The sequence below is a fragment of the Cyrtonyx montezumae genome, unplaced genomic scaffold, assembly GCF_038088225.1.
Source record: "Cyrtonyx montezumae isolate F1298 unplaced genomic scaffold, pur_monq_1.0 scaffold_3, whole genome shotgun sequence".
NCBI classification, from domain to species: domain Eukaryota; kingdom Metazoa; phylum Chordata; class Aves; order Galliformes; family Odontophoridae; genus Cyrtonyx; species Cyrtonyx montezumae.
In genome coordinates this window covers 12,230,565-12,253,537 of record NW_027072034.1, presented here as the reverse complement: position 1 = coordinate 12,253,537, position 22,973 = coordinate 12,230,565, and the positions used below count along the sequence as shown (strand labels likewise).

The 22,973-nt window shown below is 35.9% G+C and overlaps 1 protein-coding gene across 1 annotated transcript in view; it reads right to left on the bottom strand.

Moving 5' to 3' along the window:
• Positions 1–22,973, bottom strand: part of PIBF1 (progesterone immunomodulatory binding factor 1) — a 107,267-nt gene that overhangs the window by 82,548 nt on the left and 1,746 nt on the right. Inside the window, exons 3-9 of the mRNA XM_065744039.1 lie at positions 21,558–21,756; positions 17,932–18,051; positions 9,534–9,667; positions 7,412–7,520; positions 6,559–6,740; positions 3,944–4,069; positions 237–335 (exon numbers count right to left, since the gene is read on the bottom strand). Of these exons, the coding sequence (XP_065600111.1) occupies positions 237–335; positions 3,944–4,069; positions 6,559–6,740; positions 7,412–7,520; positions 9,534–9,667; positions 17,932–18,051; positions 21,558–21,756 (969 nt within the window). The remainder of the gene's footprint in view (positions 1–236; positions 336–3,943; positions 4,070–6,558; positions 6,741–7,411; positions 7,521–9,533; positions 9,668–17,931; positions 18,052–21,557; positions 21,757–22,973) is intronic.

Genomic DNA, 22,973 nt, shown 5'->3' with positions numbered 1-22,973 from the left:
TTGCTTGTCTTTGCAGGATTGTAGGAGAAGAATCATATATCCATATTGTTACTGCACTAGCAATGGAAAAAAAACTACTGAAATTAAATCTGTAACATCATCTAAACAAAATTCTTGTCATTCAAATTATTCTTTGTCAGCAGAAAGTCAAACCAGACATTCGTCTTACCTAGAACTCTTTGAGTATAAATGTACTTGCATTTTTAACTTATTTGCATCTTTAAGAAGATACTTACTGGTCTAAGAGTTGGTCATACTTTCTTAAGGCATCCTTTTCAGCAGTAACTGCTCTCTCTTTTTCAGCAACAGCATTATCTCTTGCTTCTCTCAAATTTCTGAAGGAAACAAAAGTGACCCTGTCAATATTCTGTTAGGAAAAAGACTGTTTAGTTTTATGGATTACTACTAACTGATCTTAACTTTAATACTACCTCCTTCAGTTCTGATAGAGCAATAGGAACCCGTCTCTCTATATGCCTATTTATTGTATTTCATATTTATCAACAAAATTTCTCATTCCAAAATTCTAAAAACAATGATCGAAGTACCTATTCATATATTTCTGGGTAAAAATAATTCAGAATGCAAGAACTGCAGATTAGGATTGTTTTTTTTTTTCCTGAGAATACATTCCAATAATTTGAATGTATTTATGTATTTACAGGTTTTTACACTTGGTAATACACTAAATCTAAGGGAATGTTGTCCTCCTTGCTGAGATGATTCAAAACTTTTATGATACAGCAGGATGATTAGTTGGGCATAGAAACCCTACTTTCATATACAACCAATTGGATAGTCAGTCATATAGGTTATTACATATTGTTGGTGCTTCTTTTTCCATTCTAAAGCTGGCATCATTTTTAATCCAACATACAGAACCATAAAATAACGTGTTTAATCACGATCTAAAATTTTTCAATGTTTTAGCCAGCAATCAGTTAAGACTTCCAAACTAGCTCATACCTATTTCACTACACATATCAGAACAGCATCACATGAACTAAGAATAACACTGATAATTCTTATGTTAAAAATGATAAAGGTATTAGCAGCAATACAGTTTATTGCCACTCTATAAATGGCACTTAGTGCTTATAAACTGTGTTTCCATTGTTAAGTATTGTGCAATACAGCAATAACCACAGAACTGTTGATGCTGAGGGTCTGATCTACGTTACGAGCATTTTCAAATATTTTTCTTGAACATATGTACAGTTTGCTCCAGAAATGTGAACACCCACTGGCATTTTGAATGTATTAGATGTCCTTAGAGATTCTTTTCAATTGGCTTCATATAAAAGGAATCCTACTAATGTGCTACAAACGTGAGCAAAACATTGCAAATTCAAGTACAAGAGAGAAACGAGCCTTAAAAACAGAATTATTAGGCTGCAAAATTTATCAGTGAAATTCAGCAATTCATCTTGGGAGTAGGCTATTTAAACTGGTTCCTGACAAAATTTAACAATATGGCAATTCTTTTAACAGCAATAAGGTCAACCATATTACATCTTAGAGCAGAAGTGCAAAGTTGCAGTCTTAAAACTAAAGGAAGGGGGATAATAATTAAATGGTAACTTGTTTAGAGAATACACTATTTTGCTTAACTGTTAATTTAAGCAAACCAAAACTCTATGGAGAAAAAACAGTGTGAGTAAAGCACTACTAATCAACAGGATGGCAATCACAGACGTGATGCAACTTCTGTTGAAATATTTTCAATAGAGCTTGTAAACACTTCAGTGACACTGCCAGATTACAGATCAACAGACTACGTTTTTAAAAGGTAAAACATATCTGACTGCTGTACATACAGACCACATTGATTATCATGTACCTGGCAAACCTATCATACAAGTGGAAATCTCTAAAACTGGACAGGACTACTACCTGCATGTTAATGAACTGGTAAATAAGAAAAAAAAAGGTTTTGAAGCTGCTCAAGAAGTTGGGCTGGATTGGGCTGAAGAGGCCCAATGCCTTTCAGTGTTCAGAGTGCATAATTTGTACTTTCAAAAAGGAATTCAGCTAGCAAACTTTGAGATGATTGCTACACAAGCTGGTTAACTGGAGACAACCTGGAAATTTGGTTCAAAGTAACAACTGACATTTTTGCACTTCTCACCCCAAAACTGTACTAGAGTGCATAAATTGGATTCTAGTCACATTGAAGATCTACTCAAGGAGAGCACCAAACATGCTCAAAAACCACTTATTTCTGTTTAACCTACAGGAAAAGTCTATAGCTAGTCCAAAGTAAAACTTCTTGCAGCCATTCCAGGGCTCTGTGAATTCACTCACGCTTGCTAAAGTGAACATTGCCAATGATGACTGCAACTGAACAAATGAAACTGATCCCAATAAGTTAAGGTTAGAAGTATCATCCTTAAATTGGATTCCCCTCCTCTTCACCCCTTAATTTTAGCTTCCTGAACCAACCCATCCAAGTGTAAAACAACATTAGTAGATTCATGGGCAACATCAATCCTATCAGGCTCAGCAAGTGGAAAGAAGAAGAGCTGAGTATTATATTAGTTCTGCGCTTTCAGCTCAAAGATAAAACCAGCATCTTACTCTTATTTTCAGCCAATCAACACAGCATCTCATCACATCACACAACTTCACAACAAATAGCTTTGATTCCCTCTTGGGCTTTCCATCTGTTCCACCACTGAGGGGAGCCTCAGACAGAAAAGCACCATCTTAAGGTGGAATTTTTAATTACTTTACAGAAATATCACAAACTAAAAATCATTTTTCTTGCAAAATTTGAAGTCAGATCTAAGGGATTTACACTTCAGAAGTAATTATTTCGAAGTGAGGAAAAAAGCTTCCACAAATTTGTTCCAGATGCAAACAAAACCTTTCTCAATAGCTTTCTAAATGATATACAGACCCTTGTCAAACCTCCACAGTCAAATCGTTCCTTGCAATCAAACATAGATTTGAACGCAGGAACTGGTGTGGATGTGTGTGTTTGTTTTATATAAACTTTACTAACACTTGCAAAAGTACACAATGATGTAATATTTTTAATTAGAACCTTTCAGTTGGCTAGAAGACAGACAGCAAGAGTCACGTTCTTTTTACACTCTTCAGAGCAATAGCAAAGCTGCCTATTAGAACAACAGATGCTGATGCTACAAATATCTTTTTACTCTAGTCATTTCCTTCCCCACACAAGACACTTTTAGGACATCCATGCTAAGTTTATAAAGAATTGTTAAGTGCTCCTCCTATTTTTAAAGGGAGACAAGTGTCAAAAAACAAGCTCTGAAAGAAAGATACTGCTAATAGTCTAAATCTGTATGGGGATCCTGAAAGAAATATTATGTCTAATACTGCACACAATTTCCATGGTATTAAAGACAGCATGTTTAGAACACTTAACTTTGTAGGATTAGGTCTTTGTAGGATTAGGATCTTCATCAAAAGACAATATTATAATAATCTACAAGAAATTAATGCTTTTGTGAAAAATAATGCCAGTAAGTCTCAGATTGATTTTTAGAAGTTACAGATGTCTTGCTAGTTTCTCTTATTTTTTCCTTCTTTACTTTCTGCATCAACACCTTACTTTCTGGTTTCAAGACTGCCCGTACAACATGACAAAAAAAAAACAACAAAAAAACCCACAAAAAAATCAAACACATTTTGTATGAATTAACACTACACAGCTGCACTTCAAACCACAAACGTTTATCTAGAAGAATTTTAATAGCTATTTTAATTGACACTGTCAATGTAAATGTTTGTAGTAAATATTCATAATTCACAATATCTTTAACAAAAATAATTTCTTGTTAACATTTACAAGATACACATCAATTTTACAACCTCATTTCCTCACTTAATACCAGTCAACTTTGATTAAGTCTCAACCCAAAAACAGTACTTGCAAGTTTCTGCCTTAATTTTGTTACTGCCCCGTCCCATCTACCTGTTTTCCCGTTCATACATCTCTTTTGAAGCATTTCGAAGTTGCTCAATTTCTTGATTTGTTTTCAATCTTATTTGTTCCAATTCCTCATGCAGTCTCTTTTCAAATTCTGTTTTATAGTGGTCCCTGTAAGTAAACACATGACACAGGAATGTAAAATGAATTTCATGGCCAAAAAAAATTAAAACTTCAGGTATAGCAGTACAAGCACATTTCAGAGTTTAATATTTTAATTCTTACTTGTTCCCCTGCCAGTTTGCTTGGAAAACACAGCAGCCTATGCTGCTCTGTAAGTTTACTGCCAACGTTTACCAGGAATAAGAGCTTTCTGCAAACTGAAAATATACAGGTGATTTGACATTGATTCATCACACATAAAACATTCTAGTATAGGATGGCAAAGAAATTCTGCAAGTGTATATATTAATTAACCACTTAAAATGCTTTTAATTTCTTCACTTTCCAAAGTTTTCTAGCTTTTTCATCATTAGGAAGGGTAAATTAATTTAGTAACTCAGAATACTTCCAAGCTACAATAAGATACTGTTGTGTACTGTTTGCACCTCTCATCTGGGTGTAAAGCATCACAAGAAACTTTGAAGATTACATACTACAGTTGAGAAATAGAGGAGGAAAAAAAGAAAGGTTTGAGTAATCATCCTGTCAATGTCACAAATAAACTGAAATAAATAAGTTTTTAAGCAATAAATACTAAAAGATCTCAAATTATTTCATTTCAGATTAATACTGTCATCTCTCTTTCTCATAAATTTGGAAGTTCAAGTGAGAATGGAGGAAATCCCACACAAAATTTCTCTTATAGAACTACAAAGGCTGGAGGGTAGTATTGTTAGGCTGTGGTTGTACTTGATGATCTTGAAGGCCTTTTTCAACCTGAGCAATTTTATGATTCTACTTAACAGCTAAAGGGTGGTTAAATTCTGTAGCACTTAGCTACTATTTGAGAGTAATCAATCCACAGTGAAGCCACTGTTAGACATTACAGGTCTGGAAATACATATGCTTTTATTATTTTAGTTACATTAAATATGCATTTACGGCCATAAAATCTTTTTATTCTGAGATTTGTGGGATAGTTTGCATGTTTTAGAAACCAGTACTTACATTCGCAAAAAACTCCTTTGCATTAAACAAAAGCCTGAATATATTTATTTATTTTAGAACATATGCTGTTCAAGTTTTCATGTTTGCTTTTTAATAAAACACTGAATTTCAGTTGACTTCTCAAGGTAAAAGTAAATATTTCTCCCTTCCTTCCTCAAGTGTACAACTCCATAGCAAAGTATTTTGTGAAGATCTTTGATACAGTGAAGTAGTTTATGATCCCAAATGACACACTACACAGGAATGAAAGTTTTCTCCATTAGCAATTTTTTTCATCTCTTTATGAACTATACATCTCAATAAATACAAAATAAATGAATTGTGAAGACCAAAACCTCAGGATACTACTTAAAGAACAGACAAGCATTATTATACTCTTGGTACTTGGGTGACTTGTTATTACCATTACTACTTGCTACTACCATAGGTACTTACTGTTTCTATAGCTGCAGAAATTAGACTTTCCCTCCTGTGGCAAGACTTTAAAGTCACCCTAAAGCTTTCAGCACAGTGCTCTTAAATGCCCCAAAAATTGATTTGTCTTTTAATAGTTAAAGAAGAATCATATTTAGAACACGTCAAATAAGTTAACAAAGGACAGAAGATTTACAGATTTATACAAGTTTGCAGTTCCACCTTGCTGGTTCAAACAAAAGGATGCAACAAAGGAACGTTGAACTGCCTTAATTCTTCTTAAGCTCAAGAGGATGTTCATTCAATCCACTGGCGCTGTTCTAAGGATATTGCTGGCTATTTACAAAGTACATATAGACAAATATCTGATGTCATCTGGAGGTACATTTTCAAGTGTTATTTATTATCTGGATGTAGGGAAATAACAGGAATTCTGAGTAAGAAAAAATCTAAATGCGATTACAAATGTTGCTGTATAGCCCTACACGTGAAGCAAGACATTGCTAAATAATATAGAATTTTCTACTTGAAATTGTATATGTATACCTATAGCAATTCAAATAACACAAAAACTTGACACTATTTACCACTGTGGCTAGCATGCAATTATCAATTTCTTTCTCAGATTTACTGTTAAAAGTATCTGCATTCAAATGCAAGATATGAATGACTGAGAGCTGATACCATGTCCAATTTTACATGTTTATGAAAATACTTTATTCTCTAAATTTGATTATCTTTCAAATACTTCTAGTTTTAGGGAGGGTCATTTGGGGGAAAGAAAAAAAAGTGCAACATAAAAAAAAAAACAATTCTCAGTGCCTATTTTGCAATTAAAGTTACCTTAGTAAATCTCTGTTTACAGAGAACAATAAAGATATTTTCAGTGCTACAAAGTCTCCTATCAAATTTTTAAGAAATAAATACTTGCTAAAACCAAGCCAAGTTCTTTTTCTAGTTACACAAATACAGAACCAATACACAACTTCTGGAAGCTAATAAACTTGAAACAATGTCTGTGAGAGAAACAAGGGCAAACAGTTATACATACTTGACTACTGATACACACAGCTTACCTGGATGCAACATATTTTTCATACATTTCTTCTCTAGCTTTTTTGGCATCCTCCAACTGAATCTGAAGCCTTTCAAGACGATCTTCTTCATGTGCACAGCGAACACTAAGCTCCATGTTCTGGCGATTAAGATATTCTTTATCTTTTTGCAAGAGGTTGAGGGATTGCTGTACGGTTGCCAGCTATGAATTAAAAATAACACTATAACATGAACTTAAAGAGTAACATTTAACAAACATACATATTCTTACTTTTTCATTTTAATTCTCTTTTCCAAATCCACTGAACTGAAAAAACTATACTTATAATTGCGGTTAACATAAGTTGATGAAGTCCTATGCTGCAAAAAGACTCATAAAATTCTGATTTCATGAATTTTCATGATCTATTTCTCATAGTTGGCACCTGAAAAGATGTAAAGCATCCTTAAAATATTCCTGACTATCTACTAACAGTGAGTAAAAACATCTTTCTCACTCCTGAAAAGCTGTTGTGAAGTTACACTTACCTCAGATGAAGATAAAAATTTAGCAATGATGAGAATTTTGGATGATTCACTCCTAACTAGCTTAGGATAAAAAACGAATCCTGAAAGTTTATTGAAGAAATCTTCCCTATAAACAATTTAAATGCAGAAATAACGATAATGGATATTGAGTAATGGAAGCTTGTACTACTATAAGCTATCAAAATCCCATAGATCAAGGTGGCATATTTGGAAACACTGCATACGTGCCTCTGAGCCTTTTGACTCACGAGTGCTCAACAAGGAGCCATCACTGAACCACTGAGACTGCTGAATAAATGAGGTGACAAAAACCACAGTTACAGAAATAGGAAGTTTAACATTTACTTCTTTCGATAAATCGTTTATTTCCTTGGCTTGTGCTTTATGTGACATCTCTAGTAATTCGTATTTTCTTCTGACTTCTGACAGTTCATGTTCAAATACATCTCGTTCACTGTGAAAAAAAAGTAAAATGTATAAGATGTAATGAATAAGAATCCCATGCATTCTTAATTTCGCCAGCTTTTTTCAGTTCATGACACTGAATTCCACCACTAGTGATAACCCTTCTTAGTTACTAGCTCTTTCAATTGAATCATATTATACAAAATAATTTTCTTAAGTATTTAAGCAATAATCCTTACAGTACGGTAATTCTGAATTCTTATCCTAAATAATTTCATTTGCTTCTGATTATTCATCTTTAGTGTAAATCTGGGCTATACAATTCTCCAATTAGTCATGAGTTATAAGCACTCTTACTCAACCTTTTAGTTTTGTCAAGTTTTTAATGCTATTTCCTACGACACTCTCTTGAATCTATTTGTAGACACTGAATTTGCATGAAGACTTCAGTCTCACTAGACCCCAGTCTTCAACCTAATCAGACACCTTCCTAATAAGGCGGAAAGCAAAGGAGAATTGTTCTCATCTTCTTCTCTCCCTTGTACACAGTCACTTGATGCCAGCAGGATTTGTACTACTCTTCTCCCATTAAAAGTTCACGTAAGACTCTTGCAAAGTTTATGTTGGTGTCCTCAATAAAAGTGATTTCTGTATGTACAAAGAAGCAGCCCTGAGTCACCCTTGCATCTAATCCTGTCAGAAAAGGGGAATAAATGAGCCTGTATAAGCCTGCAATTTGGAAAAAAAATCTAATCAGTTTAATATTACACATAGCATAGTTTTAAAACTGAGATAACTTGTAGTACACAAGAACCAGAAGATTTAACACAGAATTTTTAAAGGCAGAAACGAGTCTGGAAGCGATTAACTCCTGTAATGCTCTCAAACAACCTGATGCAGGCATGCCAATAATGCTCTAACCCTCCCCTTCATCTGTGCCTACCTAGATGAATACAGCCTACTCTCTCAAATATAGCTCTGGCACGTTCATTCATGCCTTTTTCAACTCAACTTATTTTAAATGTACACTGTTAAACACTGGGGCCTTTCACAAGAAAGTTATTACAATTCACTTAATAAGATGCAGTTGCACACAGGAAGCAAACCATAGCATCAATCCATCCTATTTGCAACAACCTTCCAGGTAGATTCCAAGGTCGTTTTCAGTATATATAGCTGTGAGCAGTTCTCCAGAAGACAGACTCTCTTTCAAATGGGTTAGTGGCACAGTCATTTGTTTCACTAACAGTATTTGAACTTACTCAAACATGAAAAAGGAACTGACAGGTTGTTTTCTATTCATAAATCTCATTTTTGAATCAATTTCCCAACAAATCTACAAAAGGCCAGATTTCTTGTACTTCAAGTACACTGAAAAAGTCATCAGGAAGTTGAACACTAAAGGACATACCTATGAGTACATGTATAAGAAGTCCATTTTCACTTCCTTGGTTATGATGTGGGGATTCAAAACATAGGCAAGAACTCATTTTTTAAATGGAGAGAAACACTTCATCTTTCTGCAGTTAAACTAAAGACTATCCTAAGATCCTCTAGTGAACAGAATTTTAGAATCTGCCTTCTTATAACAATCCTTTAAGATTTATGATCGTTAAACATTTTAACATTTAAGTTCTTAAACATGAATTTTCAAGGTCCTGCTCTCTATTCACTATGCAATCACCCTGCAGTTAAGCACTGGGCCTGCTGTTAGATGACAGCTTTTAATTTCTGAAAAAAAAAAAAGTATTTGTTTAAAAATCCTTAGTATCAACAGCTCCCACACCTTTAGATGTAATGCAACTGGTAGGTTCTTCCAAAAATAGAGTAACTTTTTAAGTTCACATTCTTCAATTTAATTTGATGCATCAGATTTTGAAGTGTTTTTCATTTTACTCTACAAGAGACAATTGAGCTATTTTTCTTACTTGTATCCGCTAATATGAGGTGCATCAGAGTCAAAAAATTGTGAAATGAAACTTCAACACAGATTGACAAAACTAGAGAGTTCTCTATTAAAATTGGTATGTTATGAGAAAACTTTAAGTATATAGATACCTACCATTTTACTTTATCATAGTTCTCTTGTCTGTAATCACCTTGTTGAATCATCTGCTTGGTATCAGCCAGTTCCAGTATTAAACGTTGGCATTTAACCTCAAGATCTGACCGACTTCTCCTCTCATCTTCATAGCTCTATAAGGTAAGACATTTAAAAAATGGCCACAGCTATACTCATAAGTACTTAAAACATTCAAAGACTAAAGGTTGAGAAGTCCAATTACCAATATTCAGGTGATAGTATTTCCATTTGTCTCAGTATTTGGAGATCTAGAAGATAGTCAATTAAAGTACTATTTTTCCTAAGGCTCTTGACCAATAGCCCATCTCTGTAGACCAGTCGTCCTCACATACCCCACAGGTTTGTACACTATATGCTGTTATGGGACAGAAGTGATGCCACTCTTACAACATTTTAAAGCCTGCACATTTGTGATGATAATTGCTGGACTGTTCGAAAAAGGAGACAGTCAGCTGGTGATTCAGAAACTTTTGGAATAAAAAAATCAGCCAGTTATTTCCAAATTTAATCTGGTAATTTATGTTTGAATGTCAATCATAGATACAGAAGAAAAAATTGGAAAGAAAAAGGGAAAAAAAAAAGGTGCTTATTTACAGGTATTCAATTCCCACAGTAATTTCTTTCCCCCTTTTAACTCTCTAGACATCTTAACACACACTGATTTTTAACACACAGTTTTTTAATCAATTTTCTAAGAACAAAGCTGAGTTCTGTTCCATGTTGTTGGTGGGTTTTTTTTTCCCTTTTTCTGTTTTGTATCACAGTTGTTGATAAATGGCAGACCTGATAATGGATACTTGATAAATAACGGCTATCTGGTAATATCCAATGGACATCACAAAACCGTTCACTGAGGGTGACTACAAAACCAAGTAATTGCCTTAAGATGTAATTACAGGATCTATCACTTAGCTACTACAAACTATTTTTATTTCTGGAAAAAAAATTACCTCAATGCTTCTAAGATATCACAGAAATGTTTTAAGACATTACAGAAATCTTACTATAGGTATTCTTTTGACAAAAAAAGAGAAAAATATCCTTTTACATTTTACAAATTAGTAACTTCTACTTGCACTAAAATAAAATGGATCACAAAAAAAAAAAAGGACAAAAAAAAAAAAAACAACACAGCACTTCACAAATTTTCCTGCAGATTGAGGATGACAAATCAACAAAAACATGTAATCTAAAGAAATAACTGCCATTCATCCTAAACTAATGATAACATTGCTTATTTTTATGTTTACCTTAATTAACGACACACATGCAGCAAGTCAAGACTATAGAAGACTGTCTCAAATTAGCAAGTCATCACTTCTGAACATGGCACTGTCACAACAGTAACACCTATGTGAGATATTTTTAAAGTTGCTGTCCACCATTTATCCAGAGTTGCCAAGGTGGAATATACAGGTGCAAGTATCCTATGACACAGTGCAGACACAACTCCTCTTGCAACAGGATATAGTGGTAAGGGCACTTAAAAAAGAAGTGCAAATTGAAAGGGTAAGTTTTGATACAATCCCTCTGTATATATCCTCTGGCATTCTGCTGCTAATACCATGCTGGAATTTATACATACTTCACTTGGTTATTGAAACTGCTGGAGCACTACAGATTTAGGACCAGAAGACAATTACTAGAAGCATAAAATTGAAATTGGTGAATTATAAAATGCATTTCCAAGCATACCTCCAGACAATTTTGTCATAAAGGGCTCTAAAGCACTAACAGTTAAATATCTATAATATTCAGTGTGTCTTCTATTACCCAAGACATGAAATAAGATTTTATTCAACAAATCATTTGTTAATGCCATGATAAAGTCAAAGAACAAAATGATAACTCCAGGGAATGTAAGGAAGTTAGTTTTGAAAAGTGATACCAAGATATACTTTAAGTATAAAATAATATCTGTTCAACAGTTTGAAACTGCTACAAACATATCAAAGTGAGAAGAAATATTTAAACAAAGGGATATTTTTTTGTCTGTTTGTCTGTTCTAAAGATTTACCACAATTCTTGAAGAAATCCCATTGGACAAGTTACTGTTTTCCAATTACCTGACCTTTTACATATCAAAGTTGCATTTTAACAATGGGAAATAAGTGACAAGGCGAAGTAATAAATATTCAGTCTACAGGCTAAACACACACACAAAAACAAACATATGGTATATATTTATATAACCATATATTTATAATATGGTATATAAAACTTCAGGTAGAACATAAACAGACTTCTGGACTTCTATAGCAATACATCTTAAATACAAGCCATCAAGCTGCCAGTACTTTGGAAGAATAAGATCTGCTTTGAATGCAACGAAGTTAATTTGGTTTATAACAACATTAGTGTACCCTGAACTGACTTTAAGATCTCTACACTAGAGCATCTTTATCTTTCGATTTATCACTAAAAGATAGCTTGGAAGACCTGATGAACATCTTTGTCCTGCTGAAACAGAAAAGGAGCTTTTAAACAGATCAAGATACAGCGTGCTTTCAAGGACATGACCGAGGTTCTGGAATTAACACTAATAAGTAAAAATAACTTTCTAAATAAGCTTATATCTCTTAAAAATGGTGAAACAGTACTTACTCTCATGGAATATGATTACAATGTTCTTATCAACAACACATGGCCTTACTTTGGTTTATTACTGGTTTTTCCTATGGCACATGGTAGAAACTCAGAGAAATGAAGTAGTTAAATGAACCAGTGTTAACCAGTACATGTGGTTTCTAGAAGACTACCTACCAGAAAGAGCTTCCCTTTGTTACAAATGCTCTTCATGTAGCTGAAAGCTTCAAGGAAGAAGATTCTAATCTTGCATGATCGGTACCATTTGAAACCCACATTTGAGTACAGAAAACACAGATCCAATGGCAAACCTCAGTTTTATAATATTAAGCTATACTTTTATACTCCATCTCCAATGAAGAGCAACTTAGGGCAGACACTGAAACAGACAAACCTCAATTCCAAGTACAAAACCTGGATGACATATGCTCTGAACAAATTTAGGGAGGCATAATGCATGGTAAGAATTACATGATCTTTCAAAAAATCCTTGGGGATGAGGAGATAACAGAAATGCAGGGAAAAGATTCATCAGCCAATCACACAGAAGCATTGTGACTTCTTCACAGGGTTTACAGATAAGTCTGTGAAAGAAAATGATCCTGCTTTTGAAAAGCTTATTTAAAAGAGTTATCTTTGAAGGATCACTTACACAAAACAGCACTTTATGTGCGCACTGTAAAGAAATTAAAACCCTCAGCAAATGTAAACTTACTATACCACTGATGTGTAAACCAATTCCTTCAAGTTATTCCGATGAGCTACTGCTACTTGGAAAGATGACATTTTGTTTCAGTATGTTTAGATATTGGTTGATACATTATTTATTTGAATACAACTGCCCAAATGTCATGAAGAAGTTAGTTATAACCAGATGAATAAAGACATCTGTTTCAGTATGTTGATACGAAATTGACAATCTGCCAAGTACTGTAGATGGGGCCCTATCTTGATAAATGAAAATGTTGTTTCTTTCAAAACAGGAGAGTTCTGCAAGAAACATTAAGTATGAAAAGCTTTAGCGTCAGTGCCTTGCGTGCAAAAGAAAGTGGGGGAAATAAGCTCTTTTTCATAGAATCATAGAATGGCTTAAGTTGGAAGGGACCCCAAGGATCACCAAGTTCCAACTTCCTGGCCAGAGGTAGGGCCACCAACCTCCAGATCTGGTACTAGACCAGGTTGCCCAAGGCTCCATCCAATCTGGTCTTGAAAACCTCCAGGGATGGAGCATCCACAGCCCCTCCGGGCAGCCTGTTCCAGCACCTCACCTCTCTCTCTCTGTGAAGAGCTTTCCCCTGACATCTAATTTAAGCTCAAGAAGGGAATGTTTAGAACCATTATCACCCATCCAATCGCTATCTATCCAAGTGAAAAGCTGATTCCTCTCCTCTTTATAACCCATTTTTAAATACTGGAAGGCTGCAATGAGGTCTCCTGGCAGCTTTCTCTTCTCCAGGCTGAACAAGCCCAACTCCCTCAGTCTGTCTTCACAGGGGAGGTACTCCAGCCCTCTGATCACCTTTGTGGCCCTCCTCTGGACTCTCTCCAACAGCTCCATATCTTCCCTGTACCGGGGTCCCCAGACATAGATGCAGATGTACTCCAGATGAAGCAAGGCAGAGTAGAGAGAGACAGTCACCTCCCAGTCCCTGCTGGCCTCCTCTCTTCTGATGGAGCCCAGGATACCATTGTCCTTCCAAGCTGCAGGAGCACACTGTTGGCTCATGTTAGTTTTTCATCCACCAGGACCCCCAGGTCCTTCACCACAGGGCTACTCTCAAGGAGTTCTCCCAGTCTGCATACATATCCAGGCTTACTCCAAACAAATTGCAAAACCTTACACTTTGCTATGTTGAACCTCACGAGGTTCATATGGGCTCACTTTTCAAGTTTGTTGAGGTCCTTCTGGATGGCTTCACTTCCTTCGAATGTGTCAAATACACCACCCAGCTTGGTGTCATCAGCAAACTTGCTGAGGGTGCACTCAAGCCGATAAGGATGATAAGGATGTTGAAGACCACAAAGAGCTGAAGAGCACAAGAGCACTTTTTCTCTGGATCTGAGCTGATGAGCTCGGATCATCATTGAAATATTCTCAGGCGAAAAGGATCATTGGGATCACTGCATTAAGGACTAGAAAAAAGCCTTTTAGTCCATAAGATCAATGACTAGTAGTCTATAAAAGCCACAGCTGTATATCAAAGAAAGTAGAAAAACACTGGACTGAAAAGACAATTTTAATAAATATTTATGTTTTCCTGAGACATTCCTGAGAAAATGTTAACCTACTGCCCTAAGCTAATAGTTTTTGGTAGAATATTTTTCTTGGCAGCTTTTCTACTGTACAAGATAGGTATAAATAATAATTAAGAGAAGGAAACATACATGCCACCTAGAACTGAAGCTTTTTCTGTCTTTTTCATAGAACAATGTAGTGGCCAGGTAATTAAAGCACTGCATGAAAGAATTGGGAAGGCTTTGGGGATGGGAAGTAATTTGGGGAAGGCTTCCAGCAAGCCACCTTTAATTACGGGTGTGAAAGTTAAGAAGAAATCTTAGGAAACAGTCTTCCTAAGGTGGCAATGGGAGCCTCAATTTTACAACACAGACACATCCAGTGCCAACTGACCCTTCGAATGAAATAGGTTAGTACATTCTTTGAAGACTATAGAAACATTTTTCCTCCAGCTGGGAAACATTATCACCAGAAAAAATTATTAGATTTGTCTAGTAAAACCTGACAGCTAGTAATCCTGATTCAGAGACAAGGTCTTAGAAGAGATCTTTGTCCCACATACATCCAGCTTTGTATTTCAGTTAATCAGAGCTTTTAGATAACAGTCAAACTATAAATTTGATTCCAAGTCCTGAAGGCAACACTACAGAAAAAAAATTATAGCTACAAAATGGAAGCCCTGATAAAACTGTAACAGGACTGAAATCCAGGAAAACATCATCAAGATACATAGCCAAGATGAAGAAAGCAATACTTGACCTTGTATAGCTATAAAGAAAAGCAGAATTTCCTTCTCAGACTCTCTAAGTCTTGAGAGACACAGTAGCAAATTACATCTGCTTGAGTGAAGGTTCTAACCACTCTGGAAACACATAACTGAAAATAGTAAGCACAGCAACACCCACACCAGGAGCCTGTTCTGTTTCTGGGAAGCTCCTGGCAATACAGCTCTACAGCTGGTCTTTCTGTTTTGATCTGTACCTCCAAAGGTAGTGGTGATACTTTAAGTACTGAGCACTGTAAAAGGACTGAAAAACCCTGTACCATACATCAAGTAACAGATCCATCAGCACTGAAATACATCACTCCTACAAGTTCCACTGCCTCCCTCCTAGGACTGTTTCTGATGAATCCGGAATCAGAGGAACTGCATAACAGACAGCCATCAACAGTGGTAATACTGCAGAATTACTTCTATTGCTCACTTCAAGAACAAAAAAAGAGGCAAAGACCTTCTGACACTAGCTGTGCTTATCAGATTATGTTCTAGTGCTCAAGAGCACTTCTCACACACAGTTCTTCTGCTACTAGTTGTCAGAAGCAGCTTCCCACCCAACTGGGTCTGCCCTACAGATTCAGCAGGCTTTGATTAAGTGCTAACTGAGAGCAGCAACAGGCAATCAACAAGAGAAATTGGTAACAAAGCCGTGGAGTTTTAGTGGTCTTACTGCTCTACATACCAAGAACTAAATTACTGCTAACTGAGGCTGTACACACTTAAGACATTCTGCTCCTTCTAAATAAAGTATGTTTTCGTATACCTAAGGGTATACAGATGCAGGTGAAAAATACATGAAAGGTGTCTTTATACACTGAAGTCAGAAATAAAAGTTGTTCTATTACAAATGACTTTATGAATTGCCTAGAAAGAACATGCAGATTTAACAAGATTTAGAAAATTTGTTCTTTTACGAGCCTACAACAATTTCATTTCTTCAGAAGCAAACTCAACAGCTGATGCAGCTGGATTCTTAAATACTCTGTTGACAAAGAAGTTGCTACACCAGGCAACTGTACTGAGTTTCCCAGTACTCACTTCTGTGTAAGGCTAGATCTGTTGTGCCAAATAAGCTCATTTTCTAAGAACAACAGCAACCCCCAAACACATGGTACCAAGTATAAAAAAAGATTCAGTGGATTTGAAGACCTGACTTCATAAAAAAAATTATTAAGCCATAGGAGGTCTGCAAGTACTTTTCAGAGAAAAGAACTACCCTGCTTTGCTTTCCAACAAAGAATATGAAGGATCACAAGAGGGAAAATTATAACATTCTATGTGTCTTACAAGTCTCACACTCTAATATTACAGACATAAAATACAGCTCACATCCTTGACGAAATTAAAAGCACCACAGCCATTCTGTCACAACACAACACAGCTAATGCTAGGCATAACTGTCTTATTTCATGTTTTCATTGATTTAACACAACAGACTTGACAACTTTGGATTTTGCTTTAGACTTCCTCTTAGCCTATACATAATTCTCTCATGTTTCTCATGCCTTTATTTCTGGATGAATATCTACAAGTATAAAACATATCCAGACCTATTGTTAGCTATGAACAACCAGAAAAGCCATCAAGCTCCTCTTCTCCCAGGACAGTAGTAGCTCATAGAAAGATCTGAGATATATGCATATATTTTAGTTCCTTTCCATGTTTCTATCAAGAGGGGGAAAAAATAAGACAAAACTAATTAGGAAGAACCATAATAATTTAAAATACTGAGGGGAAAAGAAGGTACACATTATAGGAAGCAGATAATTCTCACAGGACAAAAACAAAAAAGTTTGTCAACTTTAGTGATCAAAAATCTGCATTTGTAGTTTTTTAAAGAAATTTTAAAAACACTTTGTTGCTAAGCTATATAGAGAAAAGAAATATAACTGTTAGAAAAAACTTCAAATATTAAAATGTGGAAGGGAAAACCAGAGGAAAGATTGAAAGAGTGTAAAAGTTTCGTAGTCACAGGCAAGCAACTATACTCGACAGTATTGGAATAAAGAATTCCTTCCTATATAAAAGTAGTAAAAGAAGAGTGTAAGAGCTGAAGTAATACTTGGAATGAAACAGTGCTGTACGTCCTCTTGACAAATTTCCTTGTACTAACACCTGGTCTTACCTTGGAAACAAGGTTTCAGAGAAATGAAAATGAGTCCTCAAGACTCATTTCTATTCACAACTGTAGGCTTTCTCCCTTGTGACATTTCAACATCCTGATCTCTTTCCCTACCTTTTCTTCTTTAGAAACATTATTCATGTTCACTGATTATTTTCCAATTTAAGCATGATTACGCAAACAGTGTATGAGCATTCAAATACAATCACTCCTACTTAACACAGGTAACATTCTAGCGCCTTCTCATCAGCATCAGAAGAAAATCGCAGTAAACTTCAACATCTGAAAAATAAAGCTGTGGGAAAGGTGGATAGTGCCATCATGTGGTAGACACTAATAGAGGAATGTCTATATTGAAGAAAGGTCTGAACCAATAAATTTATCATCTACTAAGTTGTTAAATCACAGCTACAAAAACTTACACGAATGTCAGTTGAATATCAGAAGGCTGAAATTCTACAGAATTTAGCAAGTGAGAGCACATTAAAGGCACAGTGAATGAAAGTGCTTGTGCAAATCAAAGGTTCCATCATTAATCCGATCACAGACATGATCAGAGGTGAACACAAAATAATGCTGAATCATATAAATGTAAAGGCTTTTATGTATAATTTACATCTACAGTTTCTAATTGAGACAATTACAGCGCACAAACCTCTGTTAGAGACTTCAGCTGGGATTTGTATTCACTTATTTCTTCTGTTAGCATCCCCTTTTTCATCTGTAGATCACCTAGATCTTTTCTTAAGGAATGGACCACTTCATAGAATCGTATCTGAAAGAACAAGATACATATTCAAAACTAAGACTGGCAAAATGACAAACTCAGTGACAAGTCAAGTGGTAGTAAAGTCACAAAAGTTTTAGTGCATACCAAGAACATGATTTGGTGGAGAGGGAATCATTCAACTTAAACGAACAAAAAGACATCTGAATTAATGTCTGTGAGTGTGTGCATAAGATGTTCACAATTTCATCGAGCACATTTTATGGTTCAGCTGCCAAACAAAGCACCAGTTCAGTGGCCTGATGTACGTATTGAGCTTTTTTTAATACATTATTTCTTAAAAATCACTCCTGTAGTGATATACATAAAAACTTAGGTTTTTTTCAATCGCAGTTTTTACATATATGTAAAGACTTCAGTTGATAAGTTCTAAACAAACAACACTTTTTAAGAGAAAGATGCTTCAAACAAGATTTCAGCTTATGTCATTGCTTAGTCTTTCCTTTAACACGTCACGATTGCACCCCTTTGTGGAAGAGAAGAGAAAAACATATCACATTCACTTTAAATCTAGTGAAAATTTAAAAATACGATGTATACATTAAAAAATCTGTAATCCTGTTGTTTGTGCAGTATACTCTGTTTCAAGTGAAGTATAGATATCATATATAAATTTGTTTGTAAGCTAATGAATCGTACAGCAGTATCGTAATGCTGAACAACAGAAAAAAGTTTTTCCACTTTCTTGCTCAAACTTTATGTAAGCAGAACTCTTTCTTGTCAAGAGAAGTTCACTTTAGTATAAATAGACCATGCTATTGGGCTGCACATAGATCCACAGCCTGAAATTTTATCTGTCTGGTGGTAGGTAGATGATCTTACAGGTCTTTTACATACTTGGTGATTCCATGATTTTACAACACACCATTCCTCCTTAGGTAAGACAAGATGTAAACATCTGAAAAATTACACCTTTCCCTCAACATCCTTTTCAAAATTTTAGAAATCACATAGATGCACAGACAGGACAGCTCTGTAGCCTCCCAGTGCCTGGATCCTCCTGAGTTAACTCCATGTAACTGTAAGTAATCACTGAGCTTAAGTGGCATACCCAAGTTCACTCTGATTCCACTGTGAAAAGTTGAGAGATCAAGCAGAAAGCAGCATCTTACCACAGTATATCTTTAGAATGCTTCCTTCTGGGGAGGAGAGGGGAGCAGAGCAGCATTGGGAGGGGACGAAAACCAGGAGTTCTTCAAAAGAACAAACTGACTCATGTATAAGGAATAAATGGGCTTCAGTGGAGTTGAGTTTGGATCACAAAGTAGCTGGGTGAATGTCAGAGGAAAAGAGGTAGATTGGGATAGAAGGGTGTTACTGAACACTGTCATTTATAGGTTCATAAGGTTGGAAAGGACCTACAAGATCATCTAGTCCAACCATCCTCCTGTCACCATCCCTACCCACTGAACTACGAAATCAAATCCCTTAGCACCTCATCTAAACGCTTCTTGAACAGCGCTAGGGATGGTGCCTCAACCACCTCCCTAGGCAGGCCATTCCAGTGCCTGACCACTCTTTCAGAAAAAAAATGTTTCCTCAGGTCTAATCTAAATCTTCCCCAGTGCAACTTCTGGCCATTCCCTCTCGCCCTGTCATTATTTATCAGGGAGAAGAGGCCCACCCCCTCCTCACCACAACCCCCCTTAGGGAAGTGGTAGAGTGCAATAAGGTCTCCTCTGAGCCTCCTCTTCTCCAGACTAAACAATCCCAGCTCCCTCAGCTGCTCCTCATAAGACTCGTGCTTATGCTTAGATTTTACCCTTTCCCACTCACTAATAGAACCTAAGAACACTTTAATTGTACTGTGACAACTTCACTTACAGCAGCTGGCAAGGTAATTAACTCCTGTAGTCTGTCCTGCCCAGCTATGCAGGCTTTTGATCTGCCTGTCAGTCATCTCCTGAAGTACTGGCGCTTTCTGTCTTCAAGCAAGCTGACAAATTATTGAGTTTGTGTTTAAAATCTCCCCTGTTGACCAAGGCAGCACAGAACTCAACAACAATAAACCAGCTTCAAATAATTACATTGAGGGCTAAAGGTGAAATAGACAGCTAGGGGGTAGTAACCTAGTGGGTCTCAACCTAATCATTTTATCAATTGGAGCCTTAAAGTTTTCCTAGCATTTTCAAAAGTACAAATGTTGGAACTTCTGAAAAAGATGTTCCCAAGAACTTCTCCCTTCTACTAATAGTGATAGGTTTTATTTCATTGTACATACCTATTACCGCAGCTTCCATCTAGCAAAAGGGCTCAGTCACACAACATTTATACATCAACTGATGCAGTAAGCTTCTTTAAATTACCATAATTACAGCTTCCCTAATAGCTACCTCTATAGATAAGTACAATGCTAACACTTCGATGAATCAAGGTTTACATGCCTAAACCATTTGCATTCTCAGAAATGAGCCAGGATGCTCTGGACGTGCCAAAAGTCTATGAAAACATTGTATTTTTACTGCAAGCTCCACTCAGTCCCTATCTACTCACGAGCCAGAATTAACAAATTTAAATCAAGAAAGTAATAATTAAAGTATAACTTAAGCTACAGCTTGGCTTCTGGAAAGGGCCAGTTGGAAAGCATTAACAGAAAAGCAAGAGATGTTTTAAGAACTTGTTCTGGCAAGCTGAGTTTCAAATTCCAGCCTTCAGCCCACTGTATTCCAGATCATCAGTATGTCATTTCCCACCATTTAATTGAAACACCTTATTTGTTTCACCTTCATAAAATACATCAGCAGTTCTATTTAAGATGTCATTAAAAGGTTCTCTTCCTTACTGGAATCCATCTAAAATGGATGGATCCAGAAACACACATGCACAGAAAATACTCCTTTCTAGTCATGGAAGAGTAAGAATAGACACATAGTCAGTGTTCTGCTATATGCAGGTCCCCTGGATTTTAAAGAAAAGAAATTTACAGTCCTATTTCCATTTAACTGCTCACTGCTTCCAGCTGAATAGAAGAGAATAAAGAGATATTCTAGTGCCTTCTCATCAGCATCAGAAGAAAATCGCAGTAAACTTCAACATCTGAAAAATAAAGCTGTGGGAAGACGAAAAGCAGGAGAACTCAGGGGTCAAGTTTTCTCAACAGTTCAGTAAAAGATGGAGGGATGGGAATTTAGAAGGAAAAAAAGTAATGCAGAGACAGTCACTCCCACAGGAAGATGTATACCCAGCCATTCAGTTCAGTGCCACTTTGTATTGCTGAGCATGACACTACATATATCCCTTCAGCCAATGCAGATCAGCTACCTGTGTCCTCTCACAATCTCACAACACCCCCTGGCTTTGTTAGAGTCAAAGCAGAGGAGAGATAAAATCTCAACACAGCGGATGTCCAGCAACAGTGAAAGTCCTTGTGTTTTTTATCACTGTCTTAGCCACAAATCCAAAGCACAGAAGATATAAGAGACGAAAATCAACTCCACCCCAATCTGACCCTCCACGTGACTATATTTTAAGCCAATGCAGGGCACAGTACTCACTGAAACATATTCTGCGATAGAAAGCTGATCTTCAGGCAGAGACTTCAGCTTCTCATACTCATCCTCTGTTAATTCCAAGTCACGCAAACTACGACGGATATCTCCAGCTTTCTCCCTTAACTGATGGTTTATTTCCTCCAGTTGCTTTTGTCTCAATAAAATAGTTTCCATTTCTTGTTTCATTAGCGCCTGATGTTTTCTTTAAGATTGATTTGAAAACAGAAAACATGAAGCAGTGAGTAACAAGCAACAAACTTTTATAATACCCTGGCAAGAAAGTGAGTTATGGGCATGCCATAGAAAGAAGAACTCAAAGTGAGATTATATACACTGTATGTGCATATGTATATATATGTATATATATATATATATATATATATATGTGTGTGTGTGTGTGTGTGTGTGTGTATATATATATATATATATATATATATATATATATATATATATATATATATATATATATATATACATACATACGTACACACACACAAAAAACCGGCAGCTTCATAGCCCAATACACTGTTCAGTTAAATTACACTGCTAACAGCCCAAAGGCACTGACATCAACAATTTGATTCTGAGAAGTGACAATCTCAGTACATGATTATTTTAATTCCGAAGTTAGTCTTAATTTGCCAATTAGAAAAGTTAAACACACGAGAAAACAGTATTTACTTCCACATGGAATCCAAGGAACTGGTAAATAACCAAATAAAGAACGTGCCTCCTGCTGACCTTTATATTCACACACTTATGGTCTATTTCACACGAATCCCTTCATTTTCTACCCCATGCAACATCCAAAGCTGAGGTCCTTTAAAAAATTTTAAATAGTAATATAAACAAGAAACTGTAAGACTAATAATTAAAAAAATAGCTGTCAGCATCACAAGACTTTTTTTCCTTATGAAAACTGTGCATCAACTAAGCAGTCACACATGGACATCTTCTGCATACAGTGTACAATTCTGCTGGAGATGTGAGGTAATAGACAGCAATGAGATAAAAAAATGAGGAAAGTAGTTCAACCTTCTTGGGTCTATTAATATTAATTTGCACATTACCACTTCTTTACTGAGCACTCCTCAGATAATTCACATTCAGGCAAACAGACATTCCAACCTTGTGCAAACAGGCACACAGAGACATTTCTCTGCTTATGAGATGCTCTTAGTTGAAAGACTCTAACTAAACTCAGGTCTAGCTTCACAGCATTAAATCTGTTCCAAAGTTACTACAGAATATGACTTTAATTAGTCACATACTCTAAGCCAGTGTATTTTGTAACTTGGTACAGTTAAGTAATGTTTACAGTTAAGTAATACTTTCACAGACCTATTACAGGTGTTAAAACATTTAATTGACAAACTAATTTGGGAAAGCCCGCTAGCCAATCTATTTTCAGCTATATAT